Below are 22701 nucleotides of genomic sequence, written 5' to 3'. Positions count from 1 at the left end.
TCAACAAACTGGGGCAGGGGGTATTTGTAAGCCAGCATCTCAGAAGAAGGGCTCTTTTCTCCAACATATACAAAGGTACTACCAGTCAATAAGAAAAAGAACAATAAATCAATAAATAAGTGCCCCCAAATACAGACAAATCACAGAAAAAGAAATATAATGATTTAAACATACAAAACTATCCTCAACTTCATTCATAATATAAGAAATGTAAATTCAAACTATATTAAAACAGCAATTTTTACCTTTCTTGCCGGCAAAGATAAGACATTTTGATTTTGATAACACTGTATGTTAGCAAGGGATGGGGAAACTGTTTCATACATTGCTGGTGGGGAGTTTTCACGGGTATGATATCTATGAAATTTGCATTGCTTTATGATTTGGCTCAGAAAATCTAGTACTCTGGCCTTCAGATATACTCACATAGATCAGAAAAATGATCTACATGCAAAGATATTTCTCGTGCCAATGTTTCTAACTTTTTGCAACAACTTAAACATCCATCGATGGGGACTAGTTAAATTTATTATGGCATGTCCATAACAATTAAATACTATGCAGTTGTAAAAAAGAACAAGGCAGCTCTGTGTGTGCAAATATGGAACGATTTCCAAAATGCAAAACCCAAGGTGCTCAACAGTGCGTGTGTGTGTGTCTCTCTCTCTCCCTCACACACATATCTCTGACAGAAGAATCTGATAGATGTGTCTGCCTCTATAGATGACTAGGAGACAGGGGAGGGGGAGGAGTTATTTTACTTTATACTTATCCCTTTGGTAGTTTTTGAATTTTGTACCATTTTACTTAAAAAATAATAATAATAATAATGATTTTTAAAAAGCAAAGGATTTCTTTTAAAGGAAATTATTTGTTTCATGGGATGAGATTTTCCTGTGTGAGGGACAGGGGTACATGGTATACTTACATAAACACTATTCTATTAAATCAACAGAGAAATTACAGGTTTTAAGAGAAAGGATTCTAGTCCTGGTTCTGATTTCATGAAGGAAGCACTGCCTGAGCGAAGGAAGACCAGGGCCCGCCTGATCTCCCAAGTTCTTGCAACTCTCTAGACCTATTCGTGGCTCTAACAACCTTAGAGGCCTATGTACAGTTGTAAATAAATATTATTATTAGGAAGCACACCCCACAGGAACCATTCTCTTACTATTTGATCTTCAAAATGATTTTGACAAAATGAACTGTCACAAGTGCTTCTTCTATAACTGGGTACAGGAGACAGGGGGAAAAAAGGGTGATGAAGCTCAAAAGAGAGGGAGGAAAGAGCTAGGTCCCTTTACTATGAATACAACAGTACTGATCTTCTGACATTGTTTAACTTTTAAATAACCTGTAAGAGGGCCTTCCCTGGTGGCACAGTGGGGTTAAGACTCCACGCTCCCAACGCACGGGGCCCAGGTTTGATCCCTGGTCAGGGAAATAGATCCCACACTCATGCCACAACTAAGAGTTCGTGAGCCACAACTAAGGAGCCCATGTGTCGCAACTAAGGAGCTGACAAGCCAAAACTTGCTCACCTGCCGCACCTAAGACCTGCTGCAACCAAATAAATAAATAAAACAATAACAGGAGGATATTCGTTCAGTAGTTATATCTGTAAGAATCCCAATAAAAAGTCTGTCATGGCATACTGGTCATTTGAGTCCAGGTTATTCCACATTCATTAAGCAATATGCTGGATGAACAGGAGAGCGGATGGAATTATACCATATGTGATTCCTTTTTTTTTTTTTGGCTGGGATCTTAGTTCCCTGACCAGGGATTGAACCCAGGCCCATAGCAGTGAAAGCACCGAGTCCTAACCACTGAACCACCAGGGAATTCCCCACTGTACATGATTCTAATGAGAGTGATGTCTTTACTCACCCGGATATGCTGGAGGTAGAGAGACAGGTCTCGGATAAAAGATTTGATCAATCTTTCTTGCATTCGGAAGTTTTTCTCTGTTTCTTCAAATACTTCATCTTTAATCTGTTCAAAATAAAAAAGTGCTGTTAGCAAATTGGGACTCTCCCTCAATAGATCTTATTGGCAAAAGCATCTTTCTTAAAGCATCTTTTGTTTAAATTTTAAGCCTTTGATGTTTCCCTGAATCATATGAATTGGATTTGACAGAGCTCATAAGTACACACAGGCCCTCCTGGCTCTAACTGACCCCCTCTGTTCCTGATGGAAACCCTTTGCTGGTCAGGCTGTTTGCTTCACCAGTATTGCTGCCTTGCCTGGTTTGCCCTCCTCTCTCCCTATGCCAAACCTGCCCCTCTCCTTTAAGACTCAGATTAAATCTCTTGCCAACATGAAGCACACTCTCACGGAGCTCCAGTTTTTTTAAGTACCACAGCGTGTAGAGAACAAACTACAAAGCTTAGCAACTGATTCTTTAGCTGGTATTTTCCACTGACTGTATCACATACACATGGTTCAGTGCATGAAGTCTGGAGACTGGATCTACTCTGTTGATAACTGTTTTACAAATCACTCAAACCTTAGACTTTACATTTCCTCATGTGTGACATATGGTGTTGAACAGGGTGATCTCTGAAATCCCTTCTAGCTTAACATGTCTACAATTTTAATTTTGTCTCCCCAAATAGATTATAAGCTCCTTATGGGTGTCTAAAACCATGATAACTATTACATGGTGACCGATTTGGCCTCCTGATTTGCCTTTATACACACTGTAAGCAGCTCACCAAGGCTCGGATGGAGGGTTGGGTGGATGGATCTAAATGAACAGTAGCTGCAGGGTCCTGTATCCACCAGCTAGCAAACACCAGGGGAGGTACTAAGAGGGGAATCCTGCCAATTCACACCATGCAGGCTGCCCCGTGGAGCCCTGAAAAGCAGCCAAAGACAGGCTGAACCTTCAAGCGCAGGAACCTCACCTGTGGGGCAAAGCCAGTGAGGTGCTTCAGGTGACTGCTAACCCGGTTGGATTTCTTGATGATGGAGTGGATGTTCAGTTTAGAAATTTTCTCCATGAGGCTATCTTCATCACCCTTTCGGTACTTGAGGACTGGGAAGTGAGTCAAATTGGTGAGTGAAGAAAGCCCTCTTCTGAGCATGGACAGACTACAAATGAGACTAACAACCCAAACTAGAGCTAGTGCTTGTTTTCAATGAGCTTATAACTGAGTACACAAAACGTTAATCCAAATCACCATTTATGGACAGATCGGATACCTGGAGAACAGCAGAGACTGTGCGCAGACTGGAGAAGGTTAGAGATGAGGAAGGAAGGTCGCAGAGGTGTAAAGAACAGAGCCTAAGATTTGGAGTCAAGGAAACCTGAGTTCAGTGCCTGGGTCTGTCATTTCATCAAGGTGTGGCCTTAGGGAATTCCCTGGTGGTACAGTGGTTAGGACTCTGCACTTGCACTGCCAGGGCCTGGGTTCAATTCCTGGTCAGGGAACTAAGGTCCTGCAAGCCATGGGGTACGGCCAAAAAAAAAAAAAAAAAAGGTGTGGCCTTAAATAAGTCACTTAACTTCTCTGAGCCCCATTTTCCTTTCCAATAAGATGTAGAAAGTAACAGTACCTGACTTATAAGACCACCTTAAATGGTCTCATATACAAACGAGATATTTATATACAATCGTCTCATACTGAAATGCTGTGCAGGAGTTTTTGATTAATCTATGTGTCATGCATCAGGCACAGTCTGCAGAAAAGCCTGGAAATAAGAGTAGAAGGGTAGCAAGGGAAGGCTGGGTGGTAGCAAAAAGGCACACTTTACTGTTGTAGGAGATGAAGATGACATTACATGAGGAGATATGAACCAAGACAAAGGGCCAGATGGCCAGAGAGCTTTAACATCCACAGTCAACATTAAACACGGGTGTCATGGCTGAAGCAGAAGGGGAAAATGATTTTAGATAAATATGGACAATAGTGGAGAGACAGGCAAAGAGGCTATATTATAGATTGAGGATATGAATAATAAATCAGTTTAGCATGGTCACCGTGCTATACTCATTGAGTGTTCAAAGTCTCAACAAGAGATTTGATGAGACAAAAGAAACGGTTCAGTTTGTTCTATATTATAAAGAAAGAGAGGGTGTTTGGCAACTGACTGCACAGTTCTGTGGGGGAGGGGAGGGGCACAGACCAGAGGCAGGACTGATGGGACCAGGGAGGTGGGCAAACCCGAGTCTTCTGAAAGAACACAAAAAAGTTCTAGCTTAAGTGGAAACACTGAAATATCCAACCAGACGTGCGGAGCAAACACATATAAGCATGGACTGAAGAGGACTGCCTTCAGTGAGTTGAGAAGGCCATCACTCATGCTTGAAGGAACTCTCCTGATCAGCCATTCTCTAATAGGTCTTTATATCTCTTAGGAAAGACTCACTGCTATAAGCTTTATCACAGGTGCCTTATTTCCAACATGCATGGTTGTGCTTTTACTATGATCACTGTTTTTTTTCTTTCATTATCTCATTTTCCCCAAATTCTATTACCATTTCTTCATCACAGCCCTATGACCTACCATCTGCTTGTCCACCTCTGGTGAAGTAATTAATTCTTTTGAGAAGAACATTCTCAAGGGTATACCTCCTTCTCAGCAAGTATGCTTTTCTTACCCAGGTCCTTTCGACGTTTATATTCATTAATGTTAACGTTGATTTCCTTGACTGCAAGGACTGCACTGGTTAAAGGCACTTTATCTGGGTGGGACTCGGGGGTGGAATTCAGCAACTCCATCAGCAGCAGTGGGTAGCGCATTACTCTCTGCACTGGTTTGATGAGGAAGGAGCCCAGGTTAATATAATTTGTGCATCCCCTTCAAGAAAAGGAAAAACAGAGAGTTCAGTCAACTGTCAGTAACACAGGGCCTACAGGTAGTATTTGTTATTCCTAATATAGCTCCGTTCTTTCACCCTACTTCCCAACTTAATTCATTCACATTTACTGGGCACCTAATAATCACCAGGCAGTGTTCTAGGTGCTGCGGATTTAGTAGTGACCCAAAAAAGTCCCTGCCCTAGTGGAAAGAGGCAGACAATAATCAAACAAACATTATATGAAGTGTCATTAGGTGGTAAGTGCTACGGAGGAAAGTACAGCAAGGCAGGTCTACTTCTAGGTTTCTGTCTATAAAGGAAGAAAATAATGAAATGAGCTTCTGCATCAAGTGGCAAGAACTTACCATTCATTGTACAGGCTCCTACAGGGCAGCGAGCATGAAAAGAAGAAACAACAGATTAAAGAAAATACTGATGCTGATTTTCACATTCCTCTCAGAACATATTAGTCCAACTAATGCCTATTAGCTGGGCAGACAAAAACCACATGGGACAGAAGGGGAATTGTGAATGTCTATGGTGGCATATCTAGTCTATTAAAAAAAGTCAATAAGCCCTTAACTTCACTTTGACCTACTTAGACATATATTATATCCTTATAGCCTGCCTCCCTAAGACAGGAGACTCTCACCTGATGGTCAAGAATAACTGACTTTATCTTCTTACCTTTTCTCTCATTTGGACCAAACTATCTTCCTGGCAGCTTCTTACCTGAAAATGCTAACTTAATACTTTGTGTGTATAGATAAAAGTGATTTTAATGGATAAAACTACAAGCAGGAAGCTACTTAAGATTTCCATGATATAGAATGGGAAACGGCAAGTTACATAATAGGACCTACGATAATGTATCACTTATGTTTAAAATATGATAGATCCATAACATAGACATGGGAGTGACTTCCAAAAGGCAGAACTGAAGAGCTATGATGGAATGAAGTGCTCAAAACTCCTACTTAAGATCTGCCAAGGAGTCCTGAAGATGCTTCTGGATCTTCTCATCCTTCTCATATATTTCCAGCAATGAGATGGCCTCATCATGATTCTGGCAATAAACCTTGTATGTTCCTTCAAGCTCATCTCGGTGATCAAGAAACACCGGTCCTTTGGAATATACACAAACATACAGTGTTTTTTAGTAACTTTCTTCTCAGCGTACTAAATGGAAGGTATATAACCAAACTTTAATACCAGATAATCCTATCACAAGAAATGAGAATAAGACTATCCTTCAAATTAATATGATATTTCCATGTAACAGCTTAAAATTCTACTTATTTAAAGCAAAATTTAAGAGAACTATCTCATCCATGTATTTATTTTTCAGAATGCATACACATGCACACGTGCATGCACACACACACAGCTGGTCCCTGAAACAGAGTCCAGTCCCTTTTCCGTCAGGCAGAGTAAGGCATTTGCAAGTACTCTCCATATAGGCATGTGATCAGAACCTGTAAAGACCCCTCAGCTCTCTAAGCCCCAAATCTCCACAGGGGTGAAGAGATCCTTCTACAGCAGCAGCTTCCAACCTTTTCTTTGCACGTAAATACACAAGACTATGAAGTTTATCATATTAATAAATATATTAATTTATAATATAAATTATATATAAATATATTAATACTATATTATATAAATATAAACCCTCTGAATCTATAATAATATATGTACTTCTTGATAAAGCACTGAATAGCAAAACATAGCAATGAATCTAATAATCACCATAATTTCAAAGTATGATGAGTGACACAAGAAACTGGTATAACGTGTTGTTTCTGGTCATTGATGGAATTTCGAGATACTGCATGCAACAACTTAAATGTGATACGAGCAGGTGACTTCAGTTGGTGACAAAGTCACTGTTCCCTACAGTCATACCTTAAATCAATGCTAAATTTCTGTTATAAATAAAGAAACTTCTATACAAGTTGGTGGAGTACTTGAAATCTACTCATGGACCCCTGGTCTACACCATTTGGGCATAGGAATAATTCCTAAGCAAACTTCCCCGGAGCAATTTCATTTAGATCAGCTGCCTGAATGTGCCGATTCCCTGAATTGTTAAAACTGCTCTTCCTCTTGCCCCTCTTCCCTCTGTGTACCTGGTCCTTCCTTCTTCAGCTTGCACTGCTCCCCAAAAAACAACGTCCTCTCATCCTTGAGCTCCTCCCTCAAAATAGGACCCTACTTACTGCTTCCCCTATAACTATTTCTCCCAGCCGCTGTGGGCATAAACCCCTTCCCTCAGGGAACCCCATCCCTTTCTCTACAAGGTCACCTCTGTTCCCTCCATGTTGTGTCCTATGGAATTCCCTATTCTCATGCAGAGCACTTTCTATTTAAATGAAATGTATTTCCTTGATTATAGCTCCTTCCAAAAGAGAGTCGTGACTGTGTCCATACAAACCACACTCGTGCTGCCGTCCAACTGGCAGCCTTTCTTTGTCTAATCCTGTGACTCAACAGGCACAGGAGTTAAGAGTGGGGCTGCTTCCTTTTGACGTTCAGGGCCCCTTTGGAATCCCTGAGCCACCAACGTCTTTATCCAGTTTCACCAGCCGGTATTTGCCTGTCTTCTCCCCTACGTCTCCATTCCCCACCAGCACTCCCAGAACCTTCACTCTCACACCAGTTACACTGTACGTCCTCCATTCATGGGTTTTACCCTCCCTAATGGTGACTCTTCTACATCAACTACAAACTAACAAAGCTACAACTTAATTTACAGTGTCTTTCAAATTTGGGTCAAAACCCATGAATGGGTCATGGAATCTACTTTATGGGTATGATCAACACATTTTTGAGGAAATAAAATGGAATAGAAAAGAACAGAAAACATTGAACACAGTAAAAATAAGCACAGACACACACACACAAACATGTATCCTGGTCATTAGGTAAAATGTATTTCTTTCTGTGGGACATGTTTAAAATAATAAAAAAGCCAGTTCCTTAGATATTACTACATATCCAGAGTCTCCTGGTACTTCTTCCTCATCTCAACCTCCTCGTCTTCTAAATCATCCAAGCCCTGAACACCTACCATTCTCTCCTTCCCTGTGGACCCTGTTCTGGCTGTAACTAGAATCCTTCTCCAATCAGGCTTATAAGTTAATTCAATGATGCTTTTTCCAGCATCCTGGTTTACCCTGGATTTTCACCAAGTTATCCCCTCACTGTATACTTTTCCATTTTTATTCCTGGATCATAAAAACTGCTTGGAAGGCATACTTTTATTAAAAGGGGAGTTAAGGCGTAGTGCAGAACAGTTTGAATAGTATGCTACTGTTTATATAAATTTTTAAAGTGGGGATGGGGGACCAGGGTAGAGAAATACATATGTAATTGCTGTTATGATAAACTATCTCTGGAAGGAGATGTAAGAAAACTGGTAACATTAGTTGCTTCTGGTTGAGAAGAGCTGGGTGGCAGGGGACAGATAGAAGAGTTTTCATTAAGCAGTTCTTGGTACCTTTCAAATTTTGTGCCATGTGAATGTATTAAAAATAAGTTACATTTAAAATATACTCAGGGTTTCCCTGGTGACGCAGTGGTTGAGAGTCCGCCTGCCGATGCAGGGGACATGGGTTCGTGCCCTGGTCCGGGAAGATCCCACATGCCGCGGAGCGGCTGGGCCCGTGAGCCATGGCCGCTGAGCCTGCGCGTCCGGAGCCTGTGCTCCGCAACGGGAGAGGTCACAACAGTGAGAGGCCCGCATACCGCAAAAAAAAAAATATATATATATATATATATATATATATATATATAAAATATGTATCATATATTAAAATAAACTTAAGCAAAATAAAACATTGCTTATGCAATTCATGTCAATCTGCCCTTTGCTAGTGGCTCAGCGAAGCTTTAATTTGCCTTCCCTGACTTCTCAGAACCTTCCCTTATCAGACATTCAAAACCTTGTCCTTTATTAATTCTCCACTGAATGCACTGCTTGGCCTCCTGGTGGACCAAGACTGGAGCTCCCAGGCTGGTGCTCTCATCCAACCTCGGCTTCGCCTATTGCATACCACGGTCACTGCACACTGTCCCTCCTTGTAAAGCTCTGAGCCAGCGGTTCCTAGGCCCTCTCCTCCCCCATCCCCCACACGCCTTCAGCTCATCTCAGTCGGCTACCTAAATCCTCGGTTGTCTTGGGACAAGAAGGGGAAGGGAAAAACAAAAATAAACAGCTGATATTGTATGGGGGTGAGATTATGGATATTCTGTTTTCATTTCCTCTTTTATTGTTGTCATAATACACAGGTAATAAAATAAATTGAAAAAATGTTTGATTAATAATTAATTCCTTTCAGATACCAGTTTCTCTCATTTCTTTCATAATTCAAATTAATAACCTACAGATACTTATTTCAAGTGCCTTATGAAATCCTATAAATTGGCTTTTATGCTTTATAGGGTGACCTCTATAAAAATGGGGTCACCATGGCTACCTCTAATCAATGTGTGCTTCTTCTTCCTCAACCCCCCTGACCTCTGACCTCTCCAATTAAACTGAGAGCAGGACCCCAGGCTTCAGTTTCTCTTGCAGCTGTTCTGTACAGAATTTAACAGCCTATGCAGAGATGACAGAAAAGACCTGAGTCTGAATGTCAGTCCCATCAAGTACTAGCCATGTGACCCTGAGCAAATTACTTCCTGCTGTAAGTCTCAGTTTCCAGTCTGTAAAGTAAGATTAATAGCAGCTAAACCTCATAGGATTGTTGTAGGCAACAAGTGTGATAAAGCTTGACATACCTTGAAAGGGTGTGTGGAGTACAATAAATACCAGAGAAATGTAAGTTGCACTATCACCTAACATCCCACAGCCATTCCTGCAGGAGGGCAGAGCCGTGACTGTTCTTATGTCCATTTCTCTCCCAGGTAAGTCAGGTCAATACCACCTAGCCTAAGTCAACATCATGAGCCTACTCCCCTCTCTAGTGATCTGTGTAGGCATATGCATGTGACCCAGCTCTGGCCAATGAGAAACAAAGAGGATTCTGGTGAGGGGGCTCTGGAAAGGCTGCTTACTATTAAATGACACAGGGTCAATTTTTCCTTCTGCTAGACGTTGTGATGTGTGTAGTGGAATGGCTAGAACTGTGGTAGCAACTTGTCACTATGATTCCAATAATATAGCAAAGTGATAAGATGACCCCTCCCACAAGGCACCAGAGCTGGTCTGTATGACCAACAGAATATGGCAGAAGTGATGGTATGTAGTATCTGAGATCAGGTTATAGAAGACACTGGGGGGACTTCCCTGGTGGCACAGTGGTTAAAAATCCTCCTGCCAATGCAGGGGACACGGGTTCAAGCCCTGGTCCAGGAAGATCCCACATGCTGGGGAGCAACTAAGCCTGTGCACCACAACTACTGAGCCTGCGCTCTAGAGCCCGCGAGCCACAACTACTGAAGCCCGTAAGCCTAGAGCCCATGCTCTGCAACAAGAGAAGACACTGCAATGAGAAGCACCCCAACGAAGAGTAGCCCCCGCTCGCCACAACTAGAGAAAGCCTGCGCACAGCAATGAAGACCCAACGCAGCCAAAAATAAAGATAAATTAAAAAAAAAAAAGAAGACGCTGGCTCCCATCTTGAGCTTCCTCTTCCTCCTGGATCACTCACTTTGAGGAAAGCCTGAGGTCATGAAGATGGTGAAGAGGCTCACATGACAAGGAACCGAGGCTTGATGAGCTGAGTGAGCTTTTGGAACTGGATCACTGATGGAGCCCCAGATGACAGCAGCCCAGGTAACAGTTCGACTCCAACCTCATGAGAGACCCTGAGCCAGAATCACCTAGCTAAGCCACTCCCAGATTGCTGAACCACAGGAAAGTGATCTAACGTGTTTCTAGTTTTAAGGCACTAAATTTTAGTATAATTTATTACACAGCAATAGATAACTAACACAATTCCCTTGTTTATAAGAAATAATTGTTTTTCAAACATTTTGACAATGACCCACATGAATAAATACATTTAAAATCATGACTCAGGGCTTCCCTGGTGGCACAGTGGTTGAGAATCTGCCTGCCAATGCGGGGGACACGGGTTCGAGCCCTGGTCCGGGAAGATCCCACATGTCGCAGAGCAACTAAGCCCGTGCGCCACAACTGCTGAGCTCTAGATCCGTGCACTCTAGAGCCCACAAGCCACAACTGCTGAGCCCACATGCCACAGCTACTGAAGCTCACGAGCCTAGAGCCTGTGCTCCACAAGAGAAGCCACCGCAATGAGAAGCTTCCGCACCGCAACGAAGAGTAGCCCCTGCTCGCAGCAACTAGAGAAAGCCCGTGTGCAGCAATGAAGACTCAACGCAGCCAAAAATAAAGTAAATTAATAAAAAAAAAAATCGTGACTCAGTATACATATACAAAGAATTGGAAAAAAGTTTCAAAAAACTATAGTTATTATTTACAGTACATTCTGATATCTTCTATTTTATTGGAAAAATATATATTGGGTGCTAATTTTTTTTAGAGACCATTCAGTAGTTTTTTTTTTTATTAATAAGACTATAAATAAAGAAAGGCATCCTTTTTTTTTTTGGCCACATGGCTTGCGGGATTCTTAGTTCCCTGACCAGAGATCGAACCCAGGTGCCCTGAAGTGGAAGCTCAGAGTCCTAATTACCGGACTGCTAGGGAATTCCCAAGAAAGGCAACTTTTCTTTTTTTTTTTTTTTTTTTTTGCAGTACGCGGGCCTCTCACTGTTGTGGCCTCTCCCGTTGCGGAGCACAGGCTCCGGACGCACAGGCTCAGTGGCCATGGCTCACGGGCCTAGCCGCTCCGCGGCATGTGGGATCTTCCCGGACTGGGGCACGAACCCGTGTCCCCCTGCATCGGCAGGCGGACTCTCAACAACTGCGCCACCAGGGAAGCCTGAAAGGCAACTTTTTGAAGATCAATTCTCCACGGCATTTCTACATGACTTGGGACAGCTCTTGTCCCAGATAATATTTCCAAGGATGTTAATAAAAACAGAAAGCCTTGGAAAATAGAGATAGATTCTCCTTCCTGGACAGACGGCAGGTTTGTTCCTGACCAGAATAACAATGTCTTCTTCCTGTACAAAGTTGGACGAATCTGCCAGCAGCCTGCTATAATACTGCGGTTTATCTAAGTGTGATTGGTTCCTTAGCTGTAAGATAAACCCACTGTGTTACTGGGTTCTAAACTGATCTCATGACCCACTAACAGGCTGCAACTGTTGGTCTGAAAAACATCATATCATGTGACAACAAAAATTTCTTCTATTGCAAGCATCCTCTATCACCTCAAGGTATATAAAAGGAGAAGCAGGGGCCAAATAACCTTCGAACTAAGTAATTAACACTTAATTTTCCTAACAAAACTACTCAGTACCAGCTGGGCCCTTCTTCCCCTGCCTCCTACCTATGAAATTAAACAAACAAACAAAAAAACCTGCTTCTGAAACAATGGCAGGGGCTCATACCTACGGCATCGCTGATTTCCAGATCAGCCAATAATTGCTTTGAGACCTTAATCACCATCTGCATATTTCCAAAAAGTCCCTCAAAATCAATGTTTGGTATCTGAGAAAGGAAAACAAAACAAAGATGCAGAGAAATAAAATTAACGGCATATCATTCACATTAGGAACATCTCTTCAAAGGATGATACAAAAGCTGCTCAAGGTTATCTTCACTCACTCTCACGAAGTTTCCAGAATGGGAACATCTAACATCGCCTTTAGTGTCACCATCTGTCCTTGATCCAACTACTTTCTGCTCCCCCCTCCCCCACTACCATAGTAAAATGACCGTAGAACCAATTTCTATAATTGTACTGGGACACAAATTCCACCCAGTACCCAAAATCGGATGGCACCGTCCACATCCTAGAGAAGTTCTGTGAGTGACTGCTCCAGGAGTCCACACTCAAGCTGAGCCCAGTGGTCAAGTAACAAGCAATAGGATTGTAAATCCCTGGGATACCAATAACGTTTTTTCCCTGTCTTCGGCATCTAAGAGAGTGTCTAGCATACACATATTAGTAAGACTTTCTGGAATAAACCTTATACAATCAGGTGCTACAGCCAGGTAACCCACCATCCCCAGACTTCATTATATTATTGCACAACCTCCCAGTAAAGTGACAATCCCAGACTCACTGGAACTGTTTTCAGGAGCCACAGAAACAGGAAATGTCCTAGGAATTATTGCAGTAACTTAAGTTAATAAGTTAATATTGGACTTGATAAGTGACAGGATGGTGAACGCTTAAGTTGATGACAAATGTAAACTGGGGCCCTTGAATTAAGAGCAGCAAACCCAATAAATTTTATTTCAAACCCAATAAATCTTTGTGGTGAAAGCTTCCATACCCTAATGCATCAGGCTTGGAGAACCACGTTCAAGGCAAAGCTAACTTTCTCCCACAGTTCCCACCTGTGCCTGCTGCAGGGGTACCATGATCCGCTCCAGACACATTTCCAGATCCCGAATGTAGTCTCTCTCCGTCTGAAGAAGTTCCTCTATCACCTTGGCTCTCTTCTCCAGCATCCTCTGCTCTGGGCTTTCAGTGGACACAGACCCAGAAGGGGCCACTAGTGCTGAAGACTGGGAGGAGAGGAGTGTCATTTCTAGAAAGGAAAAGAGAACTGGTCAGTAGCTCTGGGTGTAAAAGCAGACCTCTGCAATAGTTTCAGTTGAAAAGAACACATTCTTTGAGAACCAAAGGTCTCGCAATTGTCAATCATCAGGAAATCTGATCCTCAAGTCAGTTCTAATCACGAAGATGAAGAGCTTAGAAAGCCATCCCTGCAGAAAGAACTTCTCCCATCTGCGATACCATTTCTAGAATCTGTCCTAAAAACAAGTAGCTGGCCCATTTTATGAGGACAAATCAGCGTCTACAACCTCCTTGGGAAAGAGGTGGAAAGAGGTGCTGTTCTTAAAAAGAACTGCTTGGTTAAGAATCTGCCAGCCAATGCAGAGGACACAGGTTTGAGCCCTGGTCCAGGAAGATCCTACATGCTGTGGAGCAACTAAGCCCGTGCACCACAACTACTGAGCCTGTGCTCTAAAGCCTGCAAGCCACAACTACCGAGCCCGCGCACCACAACTACTGAAGCCTGTGCACCGCAACAAGAGAAGCCACCACAGTGAGAAGCCCGCACACTGCAATGAAGAGTAGCCCCTTGCCACAACTAGAGAAAGCCCGCGTGCAGCAACGAAGACCCAATGCAGCCATAAATAAATAAATAAATAAAAAGAACTGCTTTCACTTAGTTAGGTATAAAACCCGTTTCATGAACTTAGCAGCAGAAATACCAAGCTGGAAGTTACAAATACTGATACAGCACATTAAAAATAATATTATGGGGAACATAATAATGCCAACTAAGGGAAAGACAAAAATTAGGTAGGAATTATCTGTCTGAGATCTGGGTGACTGTAGGGCCCACCTTATTCCAGTTACTGTGATGGTGGATTAATATTAGCATGTAATAAAATATGTAAAAACTGTTTAGATTCTCCCTATCAAAACATTAATGAAGGGGACTTCCTTGGTGGCTCAGTGGTTAAGAATCCGCCTGCCAATGCAGGGAACACAGGTTTGAGCCCTGGTCCGAGAAGATCCCACATGCCACGGAGCAACTAAGCCTATGGGTCACAACTACTGAGCCTGCGCTCTAGAGCCCGCAAGCCACAACTACTGAGCCCACTTGCCTAGAGCCTGTGCTCCCTAACAAGAGAAGCCACCGCAATGAGAAGCCCGCGCACTGCAACAAATACCCAACGCAGCCAAAAATAAAAAAATAAAATAAATTTATAAAACAACAACAACAACAACCAAAAAAACATTAATGAAGACTCACAAGCAAGTTTTGCTACTTCAAATGTCCTGGAAGATACAAATGTCCTATAAGTAGGAAGTTCTTTAATAGTATTTTCAATTAAAAAAACCTCTATAAAACCACACCACATGATCTAAGAATGAAAACAAATATGTATTTTGTCATTAGCTTTTACAAATACCTGTTACTTAGATACATATGAGGAGAGAACTATTATGCATGAGATGGCATTTGTTCATTTAAAATGAAAGTTAAATGCTAAAATAAACAACTGAGAAAATTTCAACAGTGAAGCAATCTCTGCTGTTTACTTCAAATTCCTTAAGATCCACTTTAAAAAATGACAAATTTGGTAAGTAAACATACTAGCAAGTCTGAGTATGATTACAAGAATATTTTTACCCAGATCTAAGAAGCAAAAACACAAGTGTTCAAACTACTTATGGAAAACTAGGCTTTCACAGCAGATTTTAGTCTCCAAAAACCTTCCCCACTGCTCCTTCTCTAAGAATTTAGGAATTCCAATGTTTAAAAAGTGTAACCCAGATTCTGGTTTCTAAAAACCACTCTTCAGTAAAAGGAACCAGAATTCTTCATGTGGAAAGGGCATGGAGCCAACTTGAAGTAGCTCCCACTGGCCAAATCTGTACAATTTGAGTATCAAAATAACTAAGCACAGCAAAGCATTGTAATCCATTGACTAAAATAAGAATCCACGAGCTCTTATTGATAGTATATAAGTATATAAATAAATGGGGGAGAAGAGAAAGCTCTTTCTTATGGTAGAATGTCAGCTAATAAATATAGAACAATGGAATTAGAAAAATCAGTATTTTGCAATCATCGGAATAAAATTTGGTTCAGGAACAAACCATCAGTGAATGATTCTGGTGTTGGTGGTAGGGTTTTGATGATGATCGGGATATCTACATAGTTTTGAACTAGTTATTAAAAATTATTTATTACAAAAATGAAAAAGTGACTCTAGAGTGGAGAAGTGGGTTACACCATAACCTAGTAATCAAAATTAACACGACCAATTAGGGACAAATAGACATCATGTGCTACCAAATGTCAGGTCTAGAAATAACACAATATCCCTATATAGAAAGACAGTCAAAGATGCATAATCTGAAATGAATCTTGAGGAAACATCAGACAAACCTAGAGGTTTGCATCCTTCAAAATGTCATGTCATAAAAGACAGAGGAAGCCTGAGGAGCAATTCCCAATTAAAGGTAACTGAAGGACTTCCCTGGTAGTCCAGTGGTTAAGACTCCAAGCTTTCACGGCAGGGGGTGTGGATTCCATCCCTGGTTGGGGAACTAAGATCCCACATGCACATGGTGCAGCCAGGAAAAAAAAAAAAGGAAGAAAGAAAGAAGGAAGAAAAGATAACTGAAGAGATGACAAATAAATGCAATGTGTGATCCTGAACTGAATCCTGATCTGGGGAAAAAATTGCTACAAAGGACATTAATAGGACAAGCTGATGAAACTGGAATATAGACTATAGATTGGGTGTATGATTAAACCAATTAAAAATTTCCTGAAATGGACAGCTACATGTAGAAGAATGAAATTCGAACATTCTCTAACACCATATACAAAAATAACTCAAAATGGATTAAAGACCTAAATGTAAGACCAGATATTATAAAACTCTTAGAGGAAAACACAGGCAGAACACTCTTTGACATAAATTGCAGCAAAATATTTTGGATCCATCTCCTAAAGTAAAGGAAATAAAAGCAAAAATAAACGGGACCTAATTAAACTTAAAAGCTTTCTCACAGCAAAGGAAATCACTGATAAAATGAAAAGACAACCTACTGAAAGGAGAAAATATTTGCAAATGATATGACCGATAAGGGATTAATATCCAATATATATAAACAGTTCATACAACTATACATCAAAAAAACAAACAACGCAGGACTTCCCCGGTGACGCAGTGGAGAAGACTCTGCGCTCCCAATGCAGGGGGCCCGGGTTCGATCCCTGGTCAGGGAACTAGATCCCACATGCATGCCACAACAAAGAGTTTGCATGCCACAGCTAAGGAGCCCGCTGGTGCAACCAAATAAATTAATAAATATTAAAAAAAAAACAAAACGCTATTTCAAAATGGGCAGAAGAACTGAATAGACATTTTTCCAAAGAGGAAATGCAGACGGCATATGAAAAGATGCTTAACATCACTAATCACAGGGAAATGCAAATCAAAACCACAATGAGATATTAACTCACACCTGTCAGAATCGTTATGATCAAAAAGAACACAAATAACAAACGTTGGCAAAGATGTGGAGAAAAGGGAACCCTCCTACACTGTTGGTGGGAATGTAAACTGGTGTACCCACTGTATAAAACGGTATGGAGGTTTCTCAAAAAACTAAAAACAGAACTACCATATGACCCACCAATTCCACTCCTGGGTATATATCTGAAAAAAACAAAAACACTAATTCAAAAAGATATATGCACCCCAGTGCTCATAGCAGCATTATTTACAATAGCCAAGACATGGAAGCAACCTAAGTGTCCATCAACAGATGAATGGATAGAGAAGATGTGGTGTGTATACATATACACACACACAATGGAATACTACTCAGCCATAAAAAAAGAACAAACCGTTGCCACTTGCAGTAACACTGATAGACTTGGAGGGCATCATGCAAAGTGAAATAAATCAGACAAAGACAAATACTGTATAATATCATTTATATGTGGAATCTTTTTCTTTGGCTGCTCCATGCAGCACATGGGAGCTTAGCTCCCTGACAAGGGATTGAACCTGCGCTCCCTGCACTGGAATCTCCGAGTCTTAACCACTGGACTGCCAGGGAAGTCCCTTATATGTGGAATCTAAACAATACAACAAACTAGTGAATATAACAAAAAAGAAGCAGACTCACAGATATAGAGAACAAACTAGTGGTTACCAGTGTGGGCGGGGAGGGGCAATAAAAGGGTGCGGGAGTGGGAGGCACAAACTGCTGGGTATAGGATAGGCTCAAGGATGTACTGTACAACACGGAGAATACAGCCAATATTTTCGAATTACTGTAAATAGAAAGTAACCTTTAAAAATTGTATTAAAAAATTTTTTAATAAAAAAATTCCTGACATGGCACATCTATGGTGGTCATGTATGAAAATATCCATATTACACACTGACACTTACTAAGGGGCATAATATATGCAACCTAGTCTCAAACAGTAAAGAAAAAAAAGTGCGTGTGTGTGTGTGTGTGTGTGTGTGTGTGTGTGTGTGTGTAGAGAGAGAGGGAGAAAGTGAGCGAGAGAGAAAATGAAAACAAAAATATGGCATAATGTTAAATACTGGCAAATGTGAATAAAGGAGGATCTGTGTACCACTGCAATTTTCTATAAATTTGATATTATTCAAAATAAAACTTAAAAAGACATTAGAAAATTTCTCTTTTTTGGTAGAATGACAAAATTTCAAGCATAACTCTTATTTCATCAGAAATTAAGTAAATCATGATTAAATTAATTGTAGTGTACAAAAAATTGATTTTCAATGGCCTTATTTTAAATTTTCTTCGTGATTTCAAAGCTACAGAATTTCAGGCCCAAATATGGTTTCAGAAGCTGTAAGTTGAGAAGAGAAATTCACCTTAAACACAGGACTAAAAAGCTCTGGAAAGGGAGAACACTCACTGAATTCCTACCACGTGCTAGGTGCTTTACGAGTTATGTCCCTGAACTCATTTAATATTCACATCAAAACTCTAAAGTAGTATTACTATTCCCATTTAACAGATAAGAAAACCTAGCCTTTGAGAGACTGACCAACTTGTCCCAGCCTATGTGATGAGTAAATGGCAGTTCTGGAATTTGAATCTAAATATATTTAAATCCAAATCCTGTATTTAAATCCACTTAATCCTGCACCATTCTGCCTCTCTAGCCTGGAATCTCAATTTAAAAAGGTCAGGGCCGGGGCTTCCCTCGTGGCTCAGTGGTTGAGAGTCCGCCTGCCGATGCAGGGGACACGGGTTCGTGCCCCGGTCCGGGAAGATCCCACATGCCGCGGAGTGGCTGGGCCCGTGAGCCACGGCCGCTGAGCCTGCGCGTCCGGAGCCTGTGCTCCACAGCGGGAGAGGCCACAACAGTGAGAGGCCCGTGTACCGAAAAAAAAAAAAAAAAAAGGTCAGGGCCTATTTGCTTCAAATCTTAAAAATTCCCTGGAAACTATTATCTCTCAGGAATCAAAGTTCTACTAATTATAATACTTGAAAGCATAAAATACCAGCAAGCACTCATCAATTAGAAGTCAGCAACTTACAACCTAAGAGACACAATTAGATTTTTATTTATATTTAAAAAGAGAAAAAGAAATGGTAACAATTCTTCTAAAATATCAGCATGCTATTTTTTCCCTGCAGGTAGATTTATAAATTCTGGAACAGACTTTAAAAAACAAAAAGGAAAACAGTTTAGCTCGATCAAAAATCCCTGTGGGGTGTTTTTGCTAAATTGTGTTTCCTGGGCACCACCCCTGAGATTGATTCAGCAAATCTGGGTGGATCTGCAGTTTTAACAAAATGCTAGGTGCTTCTGAAGATGCAGGTGACCTCCAGGCTCCACACACACATGAATTAATACTCAAGGATTAAATCAAACTAGGAATACCTGGCTTGAAATAGCTGCAAATGTAAAATTGTTTTTCCATTATTCCAAATATACCCTAGGGGGGAAAAATGATCAACAATTTTACTATCTGGGACACCAAAGTGAGAGAGGGGGCCCCTCACCCTGAAAGCCTTTGAATCGCGCACTCCCCCACTCTTTAACTGGGGGAACCCTGAGAAAGTCCATTTTCACCTCTGGGCCTCAACGTCCTCATACGTACAATGAGGATGATAATACCTGTTTTGCAGAACTGTTGAGCAAATTAAACAAGGTAATTACTCAACACAAGTTAGTTCTCCCACAACGGGCCAGAAAATGCTACCTGTACCAGGTTAAGGTAAAATGCACCGAGGAGAAATGGTTCAGATACCATAAAGTTCCACTTTTCTATAAGAACAATAAAATCTGGGGATGCGGAAGCACATGGAGGAAACTGAGGCCCAGTACCAGCCTAACAATAAAAGTTGCAGACTAGCCCCACTTTCTTCCTAGGGCGGCCCGGGAGGCGTTAGGAGCTGGGGCTGACTGCACAAACTTACTACTGTGATAAAGCAATTAGGGATGGGTTGTTTTTTTTCTTTTGTCCCACCCCATCCCCTCCCCCGCAAAGTCCCCATTCCATTCCTTCTCAAGATATCCTCACCCCCTCAGGTTAGTGCATGGTCCCAGGCTCATACCTCAGTGTTCCTAGGAAGCGATTCAGTTAACCTGCAGCTTCCCACAACTCTACCAACCACATTCCAAAGCAGAGTTAAAGAGAAAAGCCGCTCACTCTTCCCTTGCCTCTGAAAGCTGGCTCCGTCTTTGCTGGGGAGAATCTTTGAACCCCGGCGAGGTCCCAAGCGGCACTTGAATGAGGCGGCTAACTGTTCTACCTGCTTTTGTGAGGCTCCAGCAACCCCGGAACGTACCTGCAGCGCCAAAATTCTGGTGCAAATGTTCCCACGGGTGGAAGGGCTGGCAGCCAGAGCAGAATCTTCCCAGAGCTCTGGAATGCTCCACAACCCCCTAAAATCCTTTGAATAGGGTAGGCATTTCCCCCAGGCTTTCCCATATTTACATATGAATCGTCCCGAGTCCTCCAGGCTATCACAACAGGGCCTGTTCTAAAGGACGGAGCTGGAATTCTCCAATTCCTGGACTGAGATGCAGAAGAGCGGGCCCAGCTCTGCTCAGACTCAATGCCTTTTCCCTATTAGCTTTCCTTTCCTAGTCCTAAAACAGCCAAAACTCCACTTCAGGAGTTGTTTTTTTTTTAGGTTTGTTTTTTTTTTAATGTATTTATTTTTGGCTGCGTTGGGTCTTTGTTGCTGCGTGCGGGCTTTCTCTAGTGGCAGTGAGCAGGGGCTCACTCTTCCTTGCAGTGCATGGGCTTCCACTTCCACTGCTCTTGTTGCAGAGCATGGGCTCTAGGCACATGGGCTTCAGTAGTTGTGGCACGTGGGCTCAGTATTTGTGGCTCATGGGCTGTCGAGCGCAGGCAGGCTCAGTAGTTGTGGCACACGGGCTTAGTTGCTCCGCTGCACGTGGGATCTTCCCAGACCAGGGCTCGAACCCGTGTCCCCTGCATTGGCAAGTGGATTCTTAACCACTGCGCCACCATGGAAGCCCACTTCAGGAGTTTTAATCACGAGTTTTATCTCTTTTTCCTACGCCTTGCTACATATTGTGTTTTTTTGGATACTCTTTTCAGGGAAGCAGTCTTATGGTAAGAGGCAAGGATTTAAGGGGGCAGCATTTGTCTACTTTTCTGCCCTTAGGACCTCTCATTCGGCAGGCAGTCCCTCTCCCTGGCCAGGCACAGGCCTCACTCCCCGCTCTCCCCCCACCCCCCCACCCCCCGGGGTCTTGGTACTCTAGGTACCTTACCATAACGCCATCAGAATGCAGATCTTACCAGGCTGGTCCCAGGACAGCAAGAACAGCACAGAGTAATTCACTGGAATTGGGAGCCATGCTCACAGCTCACAAACATTTACATTTTAAAAGAAAGTGAGGAAAAAGAAAGTTGCCGAACAACATGCCATTTTTGTTTAAAAAAGAAGGTGGAAGAAGGGGAGGGGAGAGGAAAAAAGAGAGAGAAAACATGCAAAAACCTCTACATATTTCCATATACACACATATAATATGTAAGTTCACAGAAAAAGGTCTGGGAAGAGAATACACTACACTTCTCAGCGAGTTTTGCCTCAGAGAGGGAACTGGGATTTGGGATAGAAGGATCAATGGGGACTTGAGCTGAATCAGTACTTCTTAATCTCACAAGAATCTATTAATGTATTGCCAGTAATTTAAGACAAACTGTCATGCTAGCCAAGATTCATCTCTACTAGTGAAATTTTAAGCAATCTGAGAAAAGAACTTTTGGTAAAGAGCCATCCCACTGCCACTAAGATGGCACCATTGACTCCTGAGGCTTTACTGGATGGTGCCTAACTCCCGGGTTGTTGCTTCCCTCCACCATCGAATGAAGCTCTTTTTAACTTTAAATTTTACCACATATTTATATGGCACTTACTCTATGTGTCAAGCATTGTTCAGGCACTTTACAAATACTGGCTTATTTAACCCTCATCACAATCCTACTATCGTCCCCATCTCACTACTGATGAATGAAGAGAAATTCAGTAACTGGCCAAGTATATGGAAGATGTGAGCCCACACTGGCTCCAGAGCCTGCAATTGCTACTCCGCCTCTAGTGCTTTTTCCAGGCAGGCAAATCTTGGGAACTGTGACCTGGAAATCTACTTGTGGGTTTTGGTGACCACCTGGTAGCTAATGATAAAATGATGTGATTTTAAAGCACACTTAACCTCTGTATAGCCACAGGTCACCCACCATTAAGACTGTGAACAATTATGTATTTAATCACATATACATATGTTCACATCATTATAGCTGTAAAACCCTACTCAGTATGACATAAATAATCCCCCAGACAGAATCAAATCTAGCAGTGTCATACACAGTAAATATTCAATAGTATTCCAGACAATTTATGGCAGAAATTATGTGCAAGTGAAGGGATGTTTATCAGCGCATAAAGAATATTTAGAAACCACCAAAATTTCTCCCAAAAGGGGCCTGTTAAATAAATTGCTGTGTATCTGCATAGCAGAATGCTACTACAGCCACTGAGATACAGATTTATATTCATTAATACAGAACATTGTCTCATGTGTGTTGCTAAATGGAAAAAGATTACAAAAGAGCTTGTGAAAGAACTGCAATTTTGTTAAAAAGGGAAAAATATTTTCAATGCACATATTTGAAAATGAAAAAGTCTTGGTGACAAAATTCTGATTTTTTTCTTTTCTTTTCAACTTACTGTATTTTCTAGTTTTCCTCTAGTGAACACATAATATTGACATGACAAATA

The 22701-nt window shown here is 41.6% G+C and overlaps 1 protein-coding gene across 5 annotated transcripts in view; it reads right to left on the bottom strand.

Annotated features, from left to right (window-relative positions):
• DNMBP (dynamin binding protein) overlaps positions 1-22701 on the bottom strand; it is a 139277-nt gene that overhangs the window by 42208 nt on the left and 74368 nt on the right. For all 5 annotated transcript variants that reach the window (XR_013824309.1, XR_013824310.1, XM_079900320.1 and 2 more), the window contains 7 exons: positions 13245-13438; positions 12290-12389; positions 5785-5932; positions 5173-5190; positions 4607-4806; positions 2910-3040; positions 1891-1995 (listed from right to left, as the gene is read on the bottom strand). Coding sequence is in view for 3 of the 5 variants with exons in the window: in XM_079900320.1 (XP_079756446.1) it covers positions 1891-1995; positions 2910-3040; positions 4607-4806; positions 5173-5190; positions 5785-5932; positions 12290-12389; positions 13245-13438 (896 nt within the window). In the remaining 2 variants the exon portion in view is untranslated. The remainder of the gene's footprint in view (positions 1-1890; positions 1996-2909; positions 3041-4606; positions 4807-5172; positions 5191-5784; positions 5933-12289; positions 12390-13244; positions 13439-22701) is intronic.

The sequence above is a fragment of the Stenella coeruleoalba genome, assembly GCF_951394435.1.
Source record: "Stenella coeruleoalba genome assembly, chromosome: 16".
NCBI classification, from domain to species: domain Eukaryota; kingdom Metazoa; phylum Chordata; class Mammalia; order Artiodactyla; family Delphinidae; genus Stenella; species Stenella coeruleoalba.
This window is presented reverse-complemented; position numbering and strand designations above follow the sequence as displayed.